The 21,197-nt window shown below is 35.2% G+C and overlaps 1 protein-coding gene across 4 annotated transcripts in view; it reads left to right on the forward strand.

The window, feature by feature from the left end:
* Positions 1-20,366, forward strand: part of si:ch211-45c16.2 (mitogen-activated protein kinase kinase kinase 13) — a 52,401-nt gene extending 32,035 nt beyond the window's left edge. For 3 of the 4 annotated variants that reach the window (XM_043230597.1, XM_043230595.1, XM_043230596.1), the window contains 14 exons: positions 3,164-3,863; positions 4,987-5,173; positions 5,245-5,436; positions 6,399-6,557; positions 7,461-7,619; positions 8,685-8,793; positions 9,879-9,988; positions 10,063-10,179; positions 11,390-11,533; positions 12,469-12,691; positions 13,404-13,892; positions 15,149-15,219; positions 15,631-15,922; positions 16,901-20,366. In XM_043230597.1, the coding sequence (XP_043086532.1) occupies positions 3,242-3,863; positions 4,987-5,173; positions 5,245-5,436; positions 6,399-6,557; positions 7,461-7,619; positions 8,685-8,793; positions 9,879-9,988; positions 10,063-10,179; positions 11,390-11,533; positions 12,469-12,691; positions 13,404-13,892; positions 15,149-15,219; positions 15,631-15,922; positions 16,901-17,002 (2,976 nt within the window). In that variant the 5' untranslated portion in view covers positions 3,164-3,241 and the 3' untranslated portion in view covers positions 17,003-20,366. The remainder of the gene's footprint in view (positions 1-3,163; positions 3,864-4,986; positions 5,174-5,244; positions 5,437-6,398; positions 6,558-7,460; positions 7,620-8,684; positions 8,794-9,878; positions 9,989-10,062; positions 10,180-11,389; positions 11,534-12,468; positions 12,692-13,403; positions 13,893-15,148; positions 15,220-15,630; positions 15,923-16,900) is intronic. The other variant, XM_043230598.1, reaches the window with a different exon arrangement.
* The last annotated feature ends 831 nt before the right edge of the window (positions 20,367-21,197 follow it).

Consider the following 21,197-nt stretch of genomic DNA (forward strand, 5'->3'; position numbering starts at 1 on the left):
ATTCATGCTTGGCCTATTTATTTAAATTTTATTTAGTGTTTTTTTCACAGGCAACAAGTTTGAGAATGATTAGATTTGAAAATAATTTCTACAGTGTATCAAATATCCTTTATCTCCTGGGTTTGTAAGAAACTAGCTGGATGAACAGTCACGTGTGAGTTTTGCTTTGGTGACAGCCTTTTGTCAGTCTGTTTGTTTTGACTAGCAGGCACAGTATAAGACGTGTTTTTTGTTTTTGTGCTCTTTGTTTAGCGTGTGTCTCCTCGTACAGTATCGTTGTTAAACGTGACCGATCCTCTGATTGGCTGTGGTCGAGTCGAGTAGCATTTTCACTTTCAGATCACCAGTGAAACTAATGCAGTAAATGATGAGCACAATCTGCATGGATTAGGCCTGCAACACGGCATGATGGGAAACCGTGCATACACAAGTCAACGTTTAGATACATATGACTGAATAGATTTCTTTATATTTTATTTTTATAAATAATTATTTATATATATATATATATATATATATATATATATATATATATATATATATATATATATATATATATATATATATATATATATATATATATATATATATATATATATATATATATATATATATATATATTTTATATATATATATATATATATATATATATATATATTATATATTTTATATATATATATATATATATATATATATATATTTATATATATATATATATATATATATATATATATATATATAATTTATATATATATATAAAATATACGCTGGATGTGTGTTTATATATACATGATAAACATACACAGACAGTACACACATTATGTAAATAAAAAAACGTTTATTTTGGATGCATTTAATCGGGTTTAATGATTTGACAACACTAGTTGAAAGTAATTATGTAGACTGATGAATTGTGTAATAGATAATTATAATTTTAAATAATGTATATTAAATATATGCCAATATATTAAACACACATAACTGTAGTAGGAATTATAATATCAAAAATATAAAAGGTTTATATTTATCATGATGTTACCTAAAATATTAATTATATGAATACATCAAATATTACATAATTACACAATTATAGCGTATTAGATATGGTATTTATAAAGTGTGTATATATATATATATATATATATATATATATATATATATATATATATATATATATATATATATATATATATATATATATATATATATATTAATATATAAATCATAAATTTATATATATATATATATACCATAAATATTATATGAATATATATATAATAACACATGCATCATTCATTATGTACCTTTAATATAAACCAATAGAATTTCAATTTTATGTATTAAAAATAATATAATATTACACTTTATTGTAATTTATTGTGTTTATGTGCTTAGAATAAACAGGCCATATTATTTGCTATCATATTGTTATCTTCATAGTTATCGTCCTTTATTCTGACATGAGGAACAATATCATCTTCAGACTGCTGCCCTGTGTATTTTGTGATTGAGTCACATAAAGGGTGCAGACCTTTGATTCAGACACTAATGCAGGCTAAATTATTGCTGTTTTGGGAGTCGCTCTTGCGTAACTACAGCAGCAGATTATGGGATGTTCGCTGTGTGTGTGTGTGTGTGTGTGTGTGTGTGTGTGTGTGTGTGTGTGTGTGTGTGTGTGTGTGTGTGTGTGAGAGCGACGTGTGCCAGATGTTTGGCTCTCAGAGCTTCTAATACTCGTTCTGCTTTAATCTCAAAGCAGCGCTAACACAGTCGATCAACAGAGACCGGATCTCAACGACGGCTTCCCAGAATCTCTCTCTCTCTCTCTCTAAAGAGATAATCATCATTAATGCAAATGCCTCCAATCCCTCTCCTGCTGTGTGCGGAATGAGATTGGAAATTAAAATGATCAGCCGTTGCAGTCTTTATTTAGCAGTCAGAGCTGTAGTTGCCGTTTTAAACAAGTGTTTGTATTTCTCAAACTCATTACACGGGGATAATTGTCGCGCTCTGTTCTGAAACCTAGTGAGCTGCCTACGTAGGCTGTATTTTAAGGCGTCATACAGCCGCTAAGTTCCTGATGCAAAGACTGTTCCTATATACTCAGACAGCTTCACATGCATGCTTAATAGGTTAAGGTAATCCCAGAATGCATTGAGGCAAACTCAAAAAATCCAGTATATATATATATATATATATATATAAAATATATATATATATATATATATATAAATATATATATATATATATATATATATATATATATATATTTTTTATATATATATATATATATATATATATATATATATATATATATATATATATATATATATATATATATATATATATATGTAAATATAATATAAATATAATTAATATATAAAAGTATATATATATAAAAATATATATATATATTTTTATAAATATATATATAGAATATATAGAGCTTTAGATATAAATAAAATATTTTTTTATATATAGTATATATATGTATGTATATATATGTATATATATATATATATATATATATATATATATATATATATATATATATATATATATATATATATATATATATATATATATATATATATATATATCAAATAAAGACATATTAAAGAAAATAAATATTTGTATATAAAATATATATATAAAGTATATATTTGTATTATAAAAATGGGTCTTATATTATATATTGTAATCAATTATAATGTTTTGCAATATATTATAATATTTTTCAATACAATTGAATTCAATTGTTTTATAATATTTGTTCACATAAATATATTTATAATTTATATTTATATAAAATAAAGCATAAAACGTTTAATTATTCTAAAAAATATAATGTAATGCAAAAAGTAACTCCAATAATGATGTGTGAATTATATATTTTTTTGTCTTAACTTATATTGTATTGTAATCAAATAAGATTGTTTATAAAAAAAATGAACATAAGATACATTTAGAATTTAATTTTATGACTAATTGAATTTTTACTGTGATTTGATGTTGTTGTTTTAAGTTTTTATATTTGATTTATTTATTATAATAAATAATAATAAAATAAATTTGCAGCATGCAAACACTTTGTAATGTTTTGTTTCATTTTCAGATTCTTCTTCATCGTGTTTTTAAACGCATATCTGTGTTTCTCCTGCAGGTGTGTCATAAACCCCGACAGAGTTCATCTGTAAAGCCTGGCTGCTCATTTCCTGTCGGGTGAGGAGGGCGTCTGCCCATGCACACGCACGGCACCATGGGAAGCTCCCCGGAGGTGCTGTCTTGGACGTCCTGTCCCAGCCTGCTGGTGGGGAAGCTCAAGGAGGAGCTGAAGCTCACGGTCGTCGGCGACACCATGAAGAAAACCAACAGCAACATTTCCCCCCAAGCGCTGCTTCCCCCGGCCCCGCCTCCGCCGCAGATCATCGCCGACCTGGCCCCGCCCACCACCCTTCCCGTGCCGCTGCAGCAGCAGCTTCAGCTTCCCTGCAGGGACGACGAGCCGGGCGGCACCAGCCCGCCGTGCACCGCCCTCAGCGAGGACTCCACGCGGGAGCAGGGCCACTTCGAAAACAGCGTCCTCCAGCTGCAGGAGCACGAGGAGGCCGAGACGCCGGGGTCCTGCGGGCAAGGAGGCTGCGGGAGCGGCGGGGAGGAGAAGAACGAGGAGGGCGGGTGTCCGGTGGACCACAACGGGGAGGACGACTCGCAGCACCACCCGCACGACGACATCAAACTGCACTTTCACCGAGCCGGGACGGGCAGCGGAGGCTTCCTGGAGGGGCTGTTCGGGTGTTTGAGACCCGTGTGGAATATTATCGGCAAAACGTACTCGACAGAGTACAAGCTTCAGCAGCAAGGTTAGTGACGAGCATTATAGTTCGTTAGTTCGTTCCTGCGGAAGAACATTGTGACCGGATCTACTTTTCTCGTTGTCTACGGCTAGTCTAAATAGATATAAATGCTTATTATAGGTGTGTCGTAGTGATTCAGCACAAGCCAAAAACATATACATTTTGAACACAGTACTTGTAACGATGCAATTATTAGAGAGAGAGACGTTGGTTTTATTATATTGAGTCCATCACTGTGCTAAAAAAAAATATCGGTTTTGGCATATCGGTTATCGGCACATAAACATGCAAATGATCGATATCGGTTATAAAGGATCTGATCTCTAGTAACTAAACATTTAATAGTTTAAATAATAGTAGCATTTAATGATTATAATAATGCATAATGTTTTTACTTTTGTAAAAGCTTGTATTAAAGGGAGCGTAAAAAAAAAAAAAAATAAAAGCGTTTAGTTTTTCCCCAGTATTTAACCACTTTTTCCCTGATCGGATATGAGTTTTGTATTTTCAAATCTGCTGATATGTTGTTATCATTATGTTAAAAACAGAAATAAATGTTGTTTCTGCATATCGGTTATCGGGCACATGAACACGCAAATAATCGGTACTGTTATCGGTTATTTACATAATAGTAATATTTAAATAATAATAGTAATTATGCATAATTTACTTAAGGGAACTCTACGGTTATGCAATGCAATCTCTAGAATTTATAATTTTAAGTAATATTACCTTACATGTGTAACACGTTAATTAATAGCGATTATACATAATTTAAATTATATTAATTGTTTCATAAATTGTAGTTAGTGATATAATCTGTTAAATTACACATGTGTTCCGATTTACGTTTTGATTTACTTTTCGATTGCGTTTGACCTAACTTCTGAATAAGATCATTTCGTGCCGTGCTGAAAAAAAAAAAAAAATACGACGAGAACCGAAAAGCAACATTGCGTGAAGTGCGTTAAACGTCACTTAAATTCAGGCTTCCCTAAACCCGGAGTGTGCGAGTTCATGAAAAGCTGGTGCTTGATTAAATCATAAAAGTGCCAGATTAACAACTTCTTTTGAAGTGAGGCGTGGTTTTGATCGTGCGGTACGTTGAGGGCGTGTTCTGATTGGTCAGTAGACATGTGGGAGGTGCCGTTCGAGGAGATCTCTGAGCTGCAGTGGCTGGGCAGCGGAGCTCAGGGCGCCGTGTTCCTCGGGAAGTTCCGCTCCGAGGAGGTGGCCATCAAGAAGGTCCGCGAGCAGAAGGAGACGGACATCAAACACCTGCGCAAGCTGAAGCACCCCAACATCATCAGCTTCAAGTAGGTCGCAGCGCGTGGCGCTCGTTATGCGGTTTAGAGTTTGACGCTGAAGCGTGCCGTTCGTGTTTCAGGGGCGTTTGCACGCAGGCCCCGTGTTACTGCATCATCATGGAGTACTGTGCTCAAGGGCAGCTGTACGAAGTTCTCAGGGCCGGCCGTAAGATCACGCCTCGGCTGCTGGTGGACTGGGCCTCAGGGATCGCCAGCGGCATGAACTACCTGCACCTCCACAAGATCATCCACAGAGACCTCAAGTCACCAAAGTAAGGCCCGTGGGAGCTATTTACTAGTCCGCTATTTATTTTAGTGCTTGGCAAAAATACAAACCTTTTTGTTCGTGCATAAAAAAAAAAGTGTGTGGACTGTGTATTTTTATATTATATAATGTGTGTATTTAAAGACGCGCACATGTTTGGAAAATATGTTTATATTTATATGTTTATTTAAATTTGATAAAAATATTTAATGTATTTAATTATTATATAACTATATAAATAAATATATAAATATTTAATATATAAACACATATTGTATGTGTCTTTATATCTACATAAAATAATATATACAATGCATACAAATCATGCAAACAAAAACGTTTATTCTGTATGTGCGTAATCTTGATAAATCAAGTACTATTTTTTATATTTTATATCTTTTATGTTTTTAATAATTTAGGTATGTTCTTTTGTCTTTTTTATATTATTTAAATGGCAATAATTTTAATATGTATATATTAATATTTATAATATTTAATATTATTTGAAATTGTACATTTATTTAATGGTTTAATATTTAGCTTTAATTAATTTTTCATTTCAGTATTAGTTGTAGTAATTCTCTTACAATACATATGTTCAATATAAACAAAATATGAGGTCAGATTGTCTCAAAACAATTAATAATTGTACTCAGATGTTTAATAGCACAGGTATATTTGTAAAAATAGCCAACAGTACATTGTAAGGGTCAACATTTTAGATTTTTCTTTTATGCCAAAAATCATTAGGATATTAATTATGCAGTTGCGTTAAGTATTAAGTTGTTCCACGATTATATTTTATAAACGTATGTAAATATATCAAAGCTTCATTTTTGATCGGTAAAATGCATTGCTAAGAACTTCATTTGGTCATCTTTAAAGGTGATTTATTTATTTTTGTTGTATCTATATGGAAGTACAGTACTGTCAGTGGATGATACCAATGCGTTCTGCTTTGTTTTGCAGTGTGCTAGTCACTCAAAATGACAACGTAAAGATCTCAGACTTTGGAACATCTAAAGAGCTCAGTGACAAGAGCACCAAGATGTCGTTTGCAGGTACGGTGGCCTGGATGGCTCCCGAAGTGATCCGGAATGAGCCGGTGTCGGAGAAAGTGGACATCTGGTGAGTGTGCGGTCGTTGTTGCTTTCTTTGAATACTTCTATTCAGCTTGAGTCAATAATAAAGCTACATATAGGAAAGGAATAATCTAAAGATTTTTTTTTATTATGAAGATTTTTTTTTTTGTAGCAGTAGTAGTTTTTGCTTGCTTTTAATATTTCAGTTTAAGTTAGAATTTCATTTCAGTTAAATTTTAAGTCAGCGTTTCAACAATTTCTCAACGTTTGTTTTATTTTATTTCAGCTTTATTGCAGTTACCAAAAAAAAAATTAATGGACAATTTTACAATATCAGTACTGTAGCTTTTATCTTAATTAACTTAATGTTGGGATTTTTATTAGACTTTTTTTTTGTAATTAAAAAAAAATGTTTTTTGATATTTCTATTTAGCTTGAATTTATTTATTGAATTATTTTTATTTATTCATTGTTTTACCTAAAATTTAATATCAGCTGGATTCCAAGTAAACATTTCTAATTGTAATATTTTTATTTATTTATTTATTTATTTATTTTTAGCTATTTTAATTTATCTCTGCCAAAAATATAGATCTGAATGTGCTTTTATGCTATAAAAGGGAAAGCATAACACAAATGAAACCGTAGACATCTGGTGAGTGTGCGCTAATACACTGACGATAAATCACTGATGATAAAAATCACAAAACATTTCTTGAGAAGCACATTAGATTGATTTCTGAAGGATCACGTGACACTGAAGTCTAGAGTAACGATGCAAAAAAAAAATTTGATCCCAAAAATGACATTTTAAAGTGTTTTTCGCATAGAAAAGTTATTTTAAACTGTGTTTATATTTCGCTGATTTATATAAATGCGTCTTCGAGCAGAAGAGGCTGCTTTCAGAAGCGTTTGAGCAGCAGTGCATGCTGGGTGCTGTGTTTTGTAGGTCGTTCGGGGTGGTTTTGTGGGAGCTGCTGACCGGTGAGATCCCCTATAAAGACGTGGACTCGTCTGCTATTATCTGGGGTGTGGGCAGTAACAGCCTCCACCTGCCCGTGCCCTCCACCTGTCCCGACGGCTTCAAGATCCTCATGAAACAGACCTGGTGAGTTACTGCATGTAATCTAGATGCAAAAAAGCGCTTTATTTTAAGGAGCCCTTGTTACTTGTGCTTGCTATTATAATAACAATTAATCGTGCATGATTACGTGCAAGTAACTAAGACAAACCCTAATCATTACCCTGACCATGTAGTAAGTACATTACATTACATTAGTTCATTCATATCGCTCAGTATAAGTATAAATCATGTCCATCGTGTGATCTGTAATAGACTACAGTTTGCTGGTAATCCACTCATGCTTTCGTGCTGTATTTCTAGTGGAATATTTAGAAATACAGTAATAATAAAAATTAAAATGAAAATACTTTTTAATATTTTTGGTTTTTAGTTTGAATTTATATTTCACTTTTAGTCAAATTTAAAAGCAGCATTTAACATTTTTGTTGGTTTTCTTTAGTTTTTCATTTAGTTTTATTTTATTTCAGCTTTATTGCAATTACACAAAACAATAAACACTAATATATATATATATATATATATATATATATATATATATATATATATATAAATAAATTTATTTATTTTTAATGAATTTATTTTTATTTTTAACATCAGTATTGCATGTGACTTTTATCTTAAGTTAGCTTTTATTTTAACTTTTGCCATTTTTTTATTTTTCTGATTTTTTTAGATTTCTATATGTCTTGTATTTATGTAGTTATCTATTTATTTTTAAGTTTTAGTTTTAATTTGAAATCAGCTCATTTTAATTTTATTTAATATAAATATTTTAATTTATTTCAACCTTTTTCAGTTGCCAAAAATACTGATTTGAATGTATTTTTACGCAAGGCGAAGCACTAAAAGCACAATGAAAAGACGAATTAAAATTTTAAAACTAGAATACAAAGAAAGTGCCGTATGGCCTAAAGTTTAAAGCAATTAAAAACACTTCATATAAAATTGAAAATGTTTCTAAAAGCGTGAAGGATTTAAGGCCATTTTTTTGTAGTTTCCAGCAAGTTTTAGAGAGGGATTGTTGACTGCCAATCAGAATCCAGGATTTCCAAGAGTTCGATTGAGATGTTGCTTTTCTTACCCCTGCAGGCAAGGTAAACCCAGAAACCGTCCGTCCTTCAGACAGATCCTTCTTCATCTGGATATCGCCTCGGCCGATGTGCTCGGGACGCCGCAGGAGACCTACTTCAAATCTCAGGTGAGCGGCTGGGGTTCATCCAGAAAGAGCGGCGGCGCAAAAACCACCGTTTCCCATTTCTCTAATAGTTCTATAAATAAGATCTGCGTCGCTGAAGTAAAATCGCTAATTGCATTCAGCAAATATGAAACGTGATTTGATTCAAAAACAAACGCCTCTTTTGACTCTGTTCTGTTATGAATCTATGAGTTGCTTATTTATATCATCTAAAAGAGTTGTTAATTAATCCTTTATGGGACATCAATTGTTAAAGTACAACCAGAATTCTTTGATTTGAATGATTTTCATCCATTGATTACATTTGCTTGTGACCATGTGTGTTATTTTAGGTTTATTTGAATATTATTTTTAGATATTCACATTTGTTCTAATAATCGTTCCGAATGCATTTTAAAATCTTTTTATATCATACATTTTTAGTAGTTTTTGTTATATATTTTTATATATATATATATTTTTTTATATATATATATATATATATATATATATATATATATATATATATATATATATATATATATATATATATATATATATATATATATATATATATTTTTTTTTTTATGTATATATATATTTTATATGTATATATTTTATATATTTATATATATTTTATATATATATATCAAGTTTTTCATCTGATATTAATTTTGTATTTTATTTCTGATTTATTGCAATTATCTGAAAACATATTTTATAGATAATTTTTCAAATGCAATATAGTCTGTGGCATTTATAATTAATTTTTTGTTTTGTTTTTTGTCGTTTTAATCTTTTTTTTTTATTTTTCATTATGAATTTTATGAATCAGCCAGTTGCTAAGTCGACCTTTCTAATTTGAGTTTTTTTGTTTAATATTCGTACTGTTATCACTTCAGCTTTTTTCAAATACCAAAAACATTTTTTAATACTTTTAACGGTCACACCGAGCCAATTCCCACCGTCAACTTCCGCCTTAAAACTCCTAATTTGCTGCTTATTAATTCTTAGTAAGGTGTTTATTAAGTTTTTAGGTTTAAGGGTATAAAATATGAACATGCACAATTAATATGGCATTGCTATGTGCTTCGTAAACGCTGTGGCAGGCGGAGTGGAGAGAGGAAGTGAAGAAGCATTTCGAGAAGATCAAGAGCGAAGGCACCTGCATCCATCGACTGGACGAAGAGCTGATTCGCCGCCGGAGAGACGAGCTCAGGTGAGAGCAGAACCGAGAGAGAGAGAGAGCCGACCTGTCTGTTTGGTGCCGTCTCACCGACTCGTGTGTTTCAGACACGCTCTGGATATCCGAGAGCATTACGAGAGGAAACTGGAGCGAGCTAATAACCTGTACATGGAGCTGAGCGCCATCATGCTGCAGCTGGAGGTGCGAGAGAAAGAGCTGCTCAAGTGAGTCCTTTGCGTTTCTTTCTTCAGTCAAGAGAAGTATTTCGGCTGTGGAAGCTCGTTTCTGCAACCGGGTCAAATGAGGCCATTGCATGCGCTCCGAGAAGAGACGTCTGAATTGTGAGATGAAGAATCGTAATGGCCTTCTTGTTTTTCAGAAGCAGGAACAAAAAAAAAATTAATAAATAAATGTTAAAATAAGGAAAAAATGATTCACTTAAAACCAGTAATGCATTTAAACTGAAATTAGGTTTTAAAAATATTTATTAAATATATATAAAAATATTTTAACACTGAAAAACAAATGAAGTATAATGGATATATTATTTATTATTTTTGTTCGAAAAAATGTAATAAAAATTATAAAAATAAAAAAATATTTAAAGTGAAGAAAAAAGAATAATAGTAATAAATGCACCAATAATAAAATATATATAAAAAATATAATTCTTGAAAAATAATTACAAATCGTTGTAAACGATAAAGCTAATAATTAATTAAAAAGGGGGAATAATAATATAATCATTTAATAAGGCAGTATTAATAAAGTAACAATTTTAAAATGAAAATCTTACCTTAATTCATGAATATATACATTTATAAAGTAATTAACATAAATATGATAATACAAAATGTGTTTAAATGATGATAATAATAATAATAATAATTCTAAAATAAAAAAGTGCCATATTTCAATGACAAAACAAACATATTCCAAAAACAAACTGAGCTGAATCACAAAAATTATTTTATTATTTTTAAAGTTTAAACGTCTTGGTCTTGACACGTTAGCGCAAACGAAATTCACAAAATGATGTCTGGAGACCAAGAACTAGTGATTTCATGAACAAGTACGCTCATTCAGTTGGCGTTGCGTCTAATTTATGGTGAGTTACATCGAGTAGTGTAATTAAATCATGAGTCCCAGCGAGAATAATGGGTGTTTCATGCATGCTGTGAGCCGCAATCATACTTTAAACTGCAGAAATCGCTTTTCTGATGCCGATTATGCTCCGTGCGTGTCTCTCTCTCTTGACTTTGTCTGTTTATTGGCGTGAAATCACTCGTGAAAGCACGTAATGAGTCTGACCTCTGACCCCGTCTGCGCCTGAATGCAGACGTTTCTCTCTGAAACTCTAATGACATCTAATCTGCTTAAAGCTCGACCCGGCTCGTGCCACGGATCTGAACGCTTGCCGTGCTTTTATTGCAGGAGGGAGCAGGCCGTGGAGAAGAAGTATCCCGGCACGTACAAACGCCACCTGGTTCGGCCCATCGTTCGGCCCAACGCCGTCGAGAAGCTCATTAAGAAAAAGAGCAGCATGAACCATAAGCCTGGGACACAGCAGCCAAAGAGGTGAGCGGCCCGTGAAGATACTGGCCTGTGTGTTTTTGTGTGTCTATGTCATTATATATATATATATATCATAGCTTACCCAAAGGACTCAGAAAATGAGGTTTGTGCCCTCCCAGGGGTTCATGAGGGAACTGCAGAGGGTTGCAAGCGCTAGCAAAAAATGCTTTAAATAAAATGAATTAATAATTAGCTGAAATAATAAATCGTAAAAATAACTTTTATAATATTATTAATAACTTTTTAAAAGCTATTAATTAAATAGTAATTAACACAAATTCAAGATTAAAAATAATGTATTAAAAATAAAAATGAACATGATTATTAGCCATTATTAATGTTTATATATTAAAGTAAGTTGTGCAAAATAAGCTAATCATTTATTAAAAAAATATATCAATTATTAAAATATAATAAAAAAATTTAAACTGAAAAGCAAATGAAGTATAATGGATACATTTGTTCGAACAATATTATATAAATAATATAATAAAGAATTATAAAAAAAAAAAAACATTTTAAAATTAATAAAAAATATTTAAAGTAATAAATGCACTAATAATAAAATAAGTAATTATTATAAAAATAATTACTTATAATAATGAAATAATAATATTTTTTAAAAATAAAAACAATCAAAAATAAATGCACATAATTACTGATGTATTATCCTAAAATCTAAGGGGGACTTGAATTAAATATTGGTTTGGCTGACCAAAAAAAAGCCTGTGTTGACCAGAAAAAAAGGTGGACGCATTTACTTCCAACAATTACATTTTTATTATTTTTTAAACGTAATACAGTATTGTGACATACAGCAACTTTTTTGTCAATGTATGATTATTTTTCCATGGATATGGAAACACGGTTGGATGATTGGTAGTTAAAGCCAGCGACACCGTGCTGAATTGTTGGTGAGGTCATGTGATCTGCTGCAGGCCGGATCTGCTGCGCTCCGACGGCATTCCCAGCGTCGAGCCTCTTCCGGCTCCGTCCCCGCTGTCAGGGAGCCCGAAAGTGTCCACCCCGCCTGGGAAGACCCGGTACCGCAGCAAACCCCGCCACCGGAGGGCCAACAGCAAAGGCAGTCACAACGAGTTCCCAGGGGCCCTCAAAGCCAGCTCGGCCCCTTCAGAGGAACAGCAGCCCCTACAGGACAGGGTGCGTAAGAATTATAATTATTTACCTCTGTTCTCTTCTATCTATTGTCCTCATTTGTAAGTTGTTTCGGACTAAAGCGTCTGCTAAATGACTAAATGTAAAGTAAAACGTAAAATGAGAGAAATTCCTGCATGCTCAGTATAAATATCATAATATTAGGATTTTTTTTTTTTTTGAAGTTTGCTGCATTTAATATTGTATATATATTTGAAATATGCACGTGTGTGTGTGTGTATACATATACATATATATATACACACACATATATATATATATATATATATAGGGCTGCCACAATAACAACTTTTATTTTTATTGAATATTATTGTCATTTTCCCATATTCGTAATATAACAGTATAACAATGCAAGAAGGCCTGCACAATTTCATATGACATCATTTAATTAAAAAAATTATTTAATGATCAAATTAATATATATAATAATACATAGCGTGCGAATAAGTAGTAAATACGCATTTTCTTAAAAGCAGAAAAAAGGCAAATGCACAAAGAACTTTTATGGAATTTTTCCTTCTACACATTTTCCCCTTTTTTTCTCGGAAACTATTGAAAAACACGCTCCCTGATTGGACATACATATATTCTGCGATGTATTAAATATCGCAACAGGCCTAATTATGCCAACTAAAACAGGAAGAGGTTGATGTTCAAAAGTCAATATAATCTAAAATTATTTGTGCGAACCCTGTAGGAGCAGAGCTACCTCCACCACCACCACCATCCTCCTCCTCCTCTTCCTCCTCCTCCTCCCGAGGGTCCTCTGTTACCGGTGCAGAACCGCGAGAACGCCGTGGCCACCTGCGCTAACAACCTGCGCTACTTCGGGCCGGCCGCCGCGCTCCGCAGCCCTCAGACGGACCTGCTGCAGCGGAGGCTGTCCGGCTCCAGCCCCGACCTCATCTCCACCGCCGTGGACGCCGACTCGCGCCACCGCAGGTCCTCCGTCCCTCCGTCCTCCGGCTCCGGGGCCTGCTGCCGGGAGCATCCGTTCCCCGGCTGCCTGCACTGTCGGGAGACGCCGGCGGCTCCCAGCCACCCCGAGCTCCCGCACTACTCCCTGCTGAGCACGTGCGAAGAGACGCCGCCCGCCGCCAAGAGAGCCACGGAGCCCGCGGCCGAGGGAGAGCAGCCGGAGCGGAGACCCAGCGGCCTGCTGCACTCGCTCAGACCCCTGAGAACCGTGAGTCTGAGGGAAACGGCCTTTAAGGGGCCTCTAGTGATACGAAAGGTTCATATCTCGGTCTGCAACGGCAGGCTAACATGCACGCACGGTCAAAACGAACACTTATAGTATGCATCTTACTTGCTACACAATTAATTCGCATGCCGCTAATCTGCATTTCTCATTTCGTCATGAAACCAGCTGCTTTGCGTCGTTTTTAAGCGTGCATTTTCATTTTGAGCTCGGGATTCGTTTTAAAAGAGACTCGCTTTAATGATTCGGGCTCGGCTCTTTCTTCTGAGAGACTTTGCACACGGCGCACTTTCGGATTTAAGACTCTTCAGGATGCTTTCATTCACTTTAGCTGTGTTACACACTGCACGAATCGTCCAAAAAACCCACGACGGGGCACTTTAGAAGCGTTACGACGTTACTAAAGATCTCTATCTTTAAATAAATTCTGTTCTTTTTAACCGTCTGCTCATCAGATTATCAAAAAATACAATGTATAACTGTTTCCACAAAAAACGTTTTTAACATCGATAACAATCCGAAATATTAAGCAAATCAGCATATTAGACTGATTTCTGAAGGAGTAATGATGCTGGAAAAATCAGCCGTGATTACAGAAATAATATATGATTATCTCTATTTTTGCTTTAGAAATTTTGGCACCTTTGCGACGGGGAAAAAACACGAAATAAAATAAGATTATTAAAAAAAAAATTACTATCTTTTGAAAACTAAATTATTTAAAAAAATGTTATTATAATGCAAATATTTTTAAAGTGATGAGCAAATCATTTACAATTACTGTGATTTTTTTTTTTTTAAATACACAAATTTAAAAAGAAGAAATAAAATAAAAGTAGTAGAGAAAAAAAATCAAAATAATTATGAAAATCAAAAATAAATACATTTTTATTTTTTATTAAATAAAAATAAATAATTTTTAGTTGTAAATACGTTCATAAATTAATAAATTTCTGATTATCAATGCTAAAAACAGTTACAATGCTTCATATTTTTGAGGAAACTTGTTATACATTTTATTTTTCCGGGGGTTATTTGATGAATACAAAGCGTTTATTTGAAACCAAAATCTTTTGTAGCATTTTAAATGTTTTTACTGACACATTTGCTCCAGCTTATTTCTATCTAAAAAAAAACATTTGATGTGTTAATCACTGCAATCCGACAGATAAGACACAGATGTGAAGCTGTTTTGCTCTCTGCTGATTTTAACACGATCCGTTTCTGTCTGCGTCCGTCAGGCGGGAGACGAGTCGTCTGAAGAAGAGGAAGGAGAGGTCGACAGCGAGGTGGAGTTTCCACGCAGACAGCGGTCAGTCTGCTTTGATGATTGTCGTGATTCCCCAGAAGCCTCATCTCTAAACCATTAGCCGTAGAATACGTCCGGGTCACGAAGGGGGCGATTATTTTCAAAATTGAGGGTTATGCATCATCCGAAAGCTGAATAAATGAGCTCTCCATTTATGTATTGTCCTATATCATTACCATTTGTAAATATTTAGAAAGGCGCCAAATTACGTTTTTAGCAGCGCAGCGTAGATTTTTGGTAGGAAATGTACAAAATATGAAATTTACTTAATGTCCCGATGATTTATAGTTTTGACACATACAATGTATTTTGGGCTGTTTCTACAAATACACTCGTGCTGCTTCCGGGTTTCGTGGCTTAGGGTCACTTTTTCTCAATTTAAAGATGATGTTTTCCCCCCCGGTCTGTTCCCAGGCCTCATCGCTGCATGAGCAGCTTCCAGTCGTACTCCACCTTCAGCTCGGAGAACCTGTCGGTGTCTGACGGCGAGGAGGGAAACACCAGCGATCACTCGCACAGCGGCCCGCTGGAGCAGCTCAGCGCCAGTCAGGAGGAGCATCTGGACGAGCTGCTGTCCCACACGCCGGAGATCCCCATCGACATCTCCACGCAGTCCGACGGCCTGTCCGACAAAGAGTGCGCCGTCCGCCGGGTCAAGACCCAGATCTCCCTGGGAAAACTGTGTGCTGATGAGCACAGCTACGAGGTACAGGTAAAGGCAATAATGTGAAGTAGATGCATGATTAAAAACGATCAGAACAATTGCTAATATAAAGTAAAATAATTAATAATCGAATAATAATTAAATATTTTTTTTACTAAAAAAAAATAATCCAAACGAAACGCATATACATACAAAATTTATTTATTACAATTATAAAATGATAAATTATTTATTTATCATTTTTAAATACGATAAATAATTTAAATCAATCGATAAAAAAACGCAAAAAAATTGTGCGTTTCATATAATTGTGAAAAAAATAAATTAAAAATGCAGTTTAAAATAATTAAATTAAATTAAAATAAACAAAACAATTACTTAAGTGATTAAACTGTTATAGTTACAGAAGCGATTACTAAAAAAAAATACTTGGGATGGAGAGTTAAATAAAATAAAACGCATACGATTTATCTCATGTATTTGAAGCTAATTATAAAGTAAATAAATACATTGTTTTTAAATAAAGAAATATATTTAAATAATACAAATGGAATAATAGACTAATTATACAGAAATTATTTAAAAATAAAAGCAATAAATATAAGCAAAAAGAGTATATATTTTATCCGAAACAAATTAAACAGATTACCAAAACATTTTAAATGTTTAAAATAAATTGAAATTTAATTCATAATTTTAAAATGGAAAAGTATAATGCATTGTCTCTTTTATTTCAAATACATTAAAGAAATTTCGCAAAATTCTGATAAAAACTGAATAGAACAGTTACTAAAACTATTCGATATTAAAAAAAAAAAAAAAAAAAGTGCTAAAATAATACTCAAAAGTCTAAATAATTTTAAAATAGAAACCACAAATCACTGCTAATCCGATCGCAATGCATCGAGGACACCACACTAAAGAATGATGATCGTTGTTTTCGACGAGTGTGCCGAATCGTTTGAATCCCTTAATATCAACTAAAATGCAACTTCCTGCTTGTTCGCCTCTCTCTCCCAGAATCCTCTGCATTTCGGAGACTCCGACTGCGACACGTCGGACGCGGAATGTTCCGACGCCACCATCAGGAACAAACAGCCCTGCGCTCCTTCGTCCTGGTGAGCGCCGGCCTTCGGAGGAAACACGGCAATAATCCAACGCCTGATCAGCCCTTCCCATAATCCACCTCTCTCTCTCTCTCTCTCTCTCTCTCTCTGAGCATCTCAGGCAGACTCCTCTGAAGTGATAATGTAGCTAGAGTACCGCGCGTAATTTATTTTATCACGATCCGGAGGAAACGCGAATCAGGAACTCAAATAACGGCGACGACGGAGTGCTCGAGTTTCAACCAGTTAGTTAGTTAGTTAGTTAGTTAGCTAGTTAGAAGACGGCCGCGGTCTGCAAGAATGTGTGTATATATGTCCGTAGGAACGTGAGCGAAAGCGGTTAGGATCGAGGATCCATTCCATGACGGGTGTCCACCCGCTACTTCCTGAGTTTACAGAAACGACGCCCCCTTCCGGGGGAACTTTATTTTTTTGAGCACCAGCAGGAACGATGTCCGTCCTCGATTTCTTTCGCCACCTTTTGTCGACGTGCGGAGGTATCCCAGCATGCCTGCTTGGCCGGCATTTGATCAGCCAATCAGACCGCTGCTGCTAGCAAACAGGAAGTGGAAAGAGCGACTAGCGGAACAACGTCTGTAACGATCAAATCAGTGTTCGAGGCGAACCCCGGCGGCTTTTTCCCCCTCATCTCAGGACTGTGTTTTGAAGAGACGCTCGAGACGCTTCGTTTCCATCGTCTTTACGTCGACGTGAAAAAATATTACGACGCGCGCTGCTGGTCGAAAGATTGCAATGACGAAAAAACGTACAAATGAGGCTCTTTTGCATACCGAGGCGTTTGTTTGATCCAAAAATGCAGTAAAATTTATTTTAATTTTTTTTACTATTTCAAACGACCGTTTTCTATACAGTAAATTAGAATTAGCCGAATTTTTAGCCTTCGGAAATCGTAATGATATGCCGATTTGCTGCTTGCATTATTATTGGTGCTTATTATTAATGATGGTCGTAGTTGTTATCGGTATCGCAAACAGTTGAACGGCATTTATCTTTTCGTTCAGCCACTTTTGATCACTTTAATGCGTCCTTGCCGAATAAAGTTATTAATTTATGGTTTGCGCAGCTGTTTGCAACATAAATGATGATATGTCTTGAGCAAAAAAAAACTAAGCATATTAGAGCGATTTCCGAAGGATCGTGTGGCACCGAAGACTGGAAATTCAGCGGCGCTTCACGGAAATAAATGACAGCTTATCGCACGTTGGCATAGAAAACCGTTCATTTAAATTGTAATAATATTTCACTATTTGTGCCCTATTTTCGAGCGAACGACTGCAGCCTTGTTTAGCGCAAGTGGAGATCTCCAAAAACGTAATTATTCCAGTTCTCGAGTGTTCTGGAGATGCAGTGTCCCCTGTAGAGTTGACCCAAAAAACTAACGTTGTTATAAACCGGTTTGACTCCGGTTCTTCCCTGCGGCCTGTGTGAATGCTCCAAAAAGGACCATAATAAGGACCATAAAGGTATCTAAGCATTGCATCTGCGTCTGTTTGCGTGCTTAAGCGCAGGGCGAATGAGCAATAACGCGGGCTCGGGCTGCTGAGGATCATTGGCTCAGGATGACTGTCTAGCGGGCTGGACAGGCGCGAGGCGGAAATAAAGCGCTTTGCAAAAGACCTCTATTTTTGCAGACTTGAGTTCCTTATTTTTACACGTCGCCTTTTTTTGAGTAAAAAAGTGGAGGAGCTCTCCCGCGCTGCTTGCTGGTTTATGCTCAGGTTCAATGCTTCATCGAGTCTCCGCTGAGTAAAAAAAAAAATGTTAGTGTTTTTTTTTTTGCACTGAATTTAAACCGGATTGAATTGCGGTGCGAACGACGCGGTCTGTGCGTGGATGCGTTTTTATTCGTCGTTTCCTTACGAAAGGGACACTGCATCGTCCGGCACGTCTGTGTTTAATAGTTGCATTCGTATTTACCCTGTGTTTAGATGTAGATGTTATAGCACTAGTTAAAATGTCATCGGTAAATGCTGCCGGATGCGTTCCTGAACCGGAGACGGCATGTGAAAAAAAACAAACAAACAAAAAAAAACTGTGAATGGTATTATTATTATTTTCCGATGTCTTACTAAAAGAAGCCTTGCGCATTAAACGCATTAAAGCGGCAGTATCGCGGAGTTTGCCGCGGCAAATGAACAAAGCGAGGGCCACCGGAAACAAAGTTTAGGTCAACGCGAACACGCTTTGACTCCACAGCTGGATAGAAATCCAGTTACAGAAGCTAAACGGCTCGTGAGCCGCTTTTTTATGCTGACTGCGAGGGGTAAAGCAAGCCGTTGTCGCTGTGGTTTGTCTCGTTTCCGTTCAGCGTGACGGTAACGCGCTAAAACCTCGCGCTCTCCGTTTAAGGTCAGGCCGGGGTTTTCAGTGAGTGACGTGTGACGTCTTTCCCGCCACGGCGCCACCCCGAATCCTGTAAATTGTGATTTTAATTTAATTTAATTTTAAAAAAAAAAAAAGTCTTTTCTTTGTTTTGTAGCTGGTCTACGCGATCGTTAATTTATTCGGAAGCGCTAGCTGGTGATTTCCGCGTCCCTTCGTCTCTTAATCGTCTCTTAATCGTCTCATGTTGTCTTCAGAAGTATTACTGACGAGGTGATAATTAAAGGAATAATTCTCTCATAAACGGACGTTTGGTCATTTTCTCATGGAAGCCCATTTTTGCCGTGGAATATAAATATTCAAAAATATTAAAAAATAATAGTTTTTTTTTCTTCTCAAAATTCTGAGGAAAAATTGCATTTAATTTTTTTTATTTATTTTTTTTTAAATCTTTTTTTGTTTCCTCTTAATTGCAAATTTATATCTCGTTCGTATCTTTGTTTCATTTAAAAACGTAATATCTCGTAATCGGAGGAAGTCCAAATTTGTCGCGCGGCGGAAGCAAGCTTCCGGTTTTTCGTTTCTTCCTCCGTGGGCGAGATACACGGACGTTTATCGCGTCTGAACGATATTTGTCTCGCGTTTAATCGTTGCAACGAAAGGACGCAAACATGTTGTGGCTCTAAAGATGATTCAGGTGTCGAGCATTCTTTGGCTGAACGCGTGAAGCGTACCGTTTCTCCTGCCATTCTGTTTTTAACCATTTTTAATTGCTTTGTCGACTACTGCATATACAGGTATTAAAAAAAAATGAACTATTTTTGTGCAAAATATCTTCAGCTCTGGGCTCATTTTCCTTCTCCGGTTTGTTTCTTACTCATTCATGTCTTGGCCCTTTTCCTTCCTTATCTTGAATGGTGTTATGATCGACCAATCCTGATGATTCCTGTAATATCCTGTGTACAGTGCGACAGGAGAGACTTGTAAAATCAAGGCAGAGCGACTGCATGGAATAAACACTGATGTACTGTACCGAACTCAGCCTCTGCTCATTCTGTTCTTCATTTAGTTTGACTCAAGAGGCCTGTTGTGCTTTTATACGCATAAATGCAATCCATTCTCTTACACCAGGTATGAAGCAGAAGGGTTTAAGCGACAGATAACGCATCTAAAATGCAGTTGCATGCTCAAAGTTCACACATTTTATCGCCTTGGCCGTTTACAAAGGAAGGGGCAATCTGGCTGTAAGCGATAACATGGAATAAAACCTGTTGGATTTGAATAAGTTGCTCGAAGAAGCAGTGCAAATGAGCATGCAATTGATTTGAAAGTGTAAAGTTGCAATTATGGTTATGGCAACAGTTACGGTTCAACATTTTTTTAAAAAGAGCAATTAAAAACGTGTGGAAATGCAGTTTATATGTTAAAAATACATATTTTATTAAAGCAAATTGTATGTGGTGTTGTTATGATTGCCGTTACTGACGCATTTCCTCAAATGTTTAGTGACAGGTGAGAAAACAACAAAAAACAACGTTAATGGTTATTAAAAATTTTGTATACGCTTACGTAAAAGCGCTCTTAAAGGAACAGTTCACCCAAAAATGAAAATTCTATCCTTCTTGCTTTGGAAGTTCAGACAAGTTGACTAAATGCTAGCAAAGTGATCAAATGGGACGTCCCCTTCGTGAAATGTTTCATTCGGACGCTATCTGTCGCATTTAAAAGACTGTTTTTTTGTGCGTTACTTATTTAAAGGGCACGCGCACGTGAGGGTCGGCTACGTCAATTTCGCGAGCGGCGCGCGTCTAGTGCACGTGCATATTTACTACTCTCTGAACGTTCAAATGTGACGTTCACATAATATT

Source organism: Puntigrus tetrazona, unplaced genomic scaffold (genome assembly GCF_018831695.1).
Source record: "Puntigrus tetrazona isolate hp1 unplaced genomic scaffold, ASM1883169v1 S000000176, whole genome shotgun sequence".
Classification (NCBI taxonomy): Eukaryota; Metazoa; Chordata; class Actinopteri; order Cypriniformes; family Cyprinidae; genus Puntigrus; species Puntigrus tetrazona.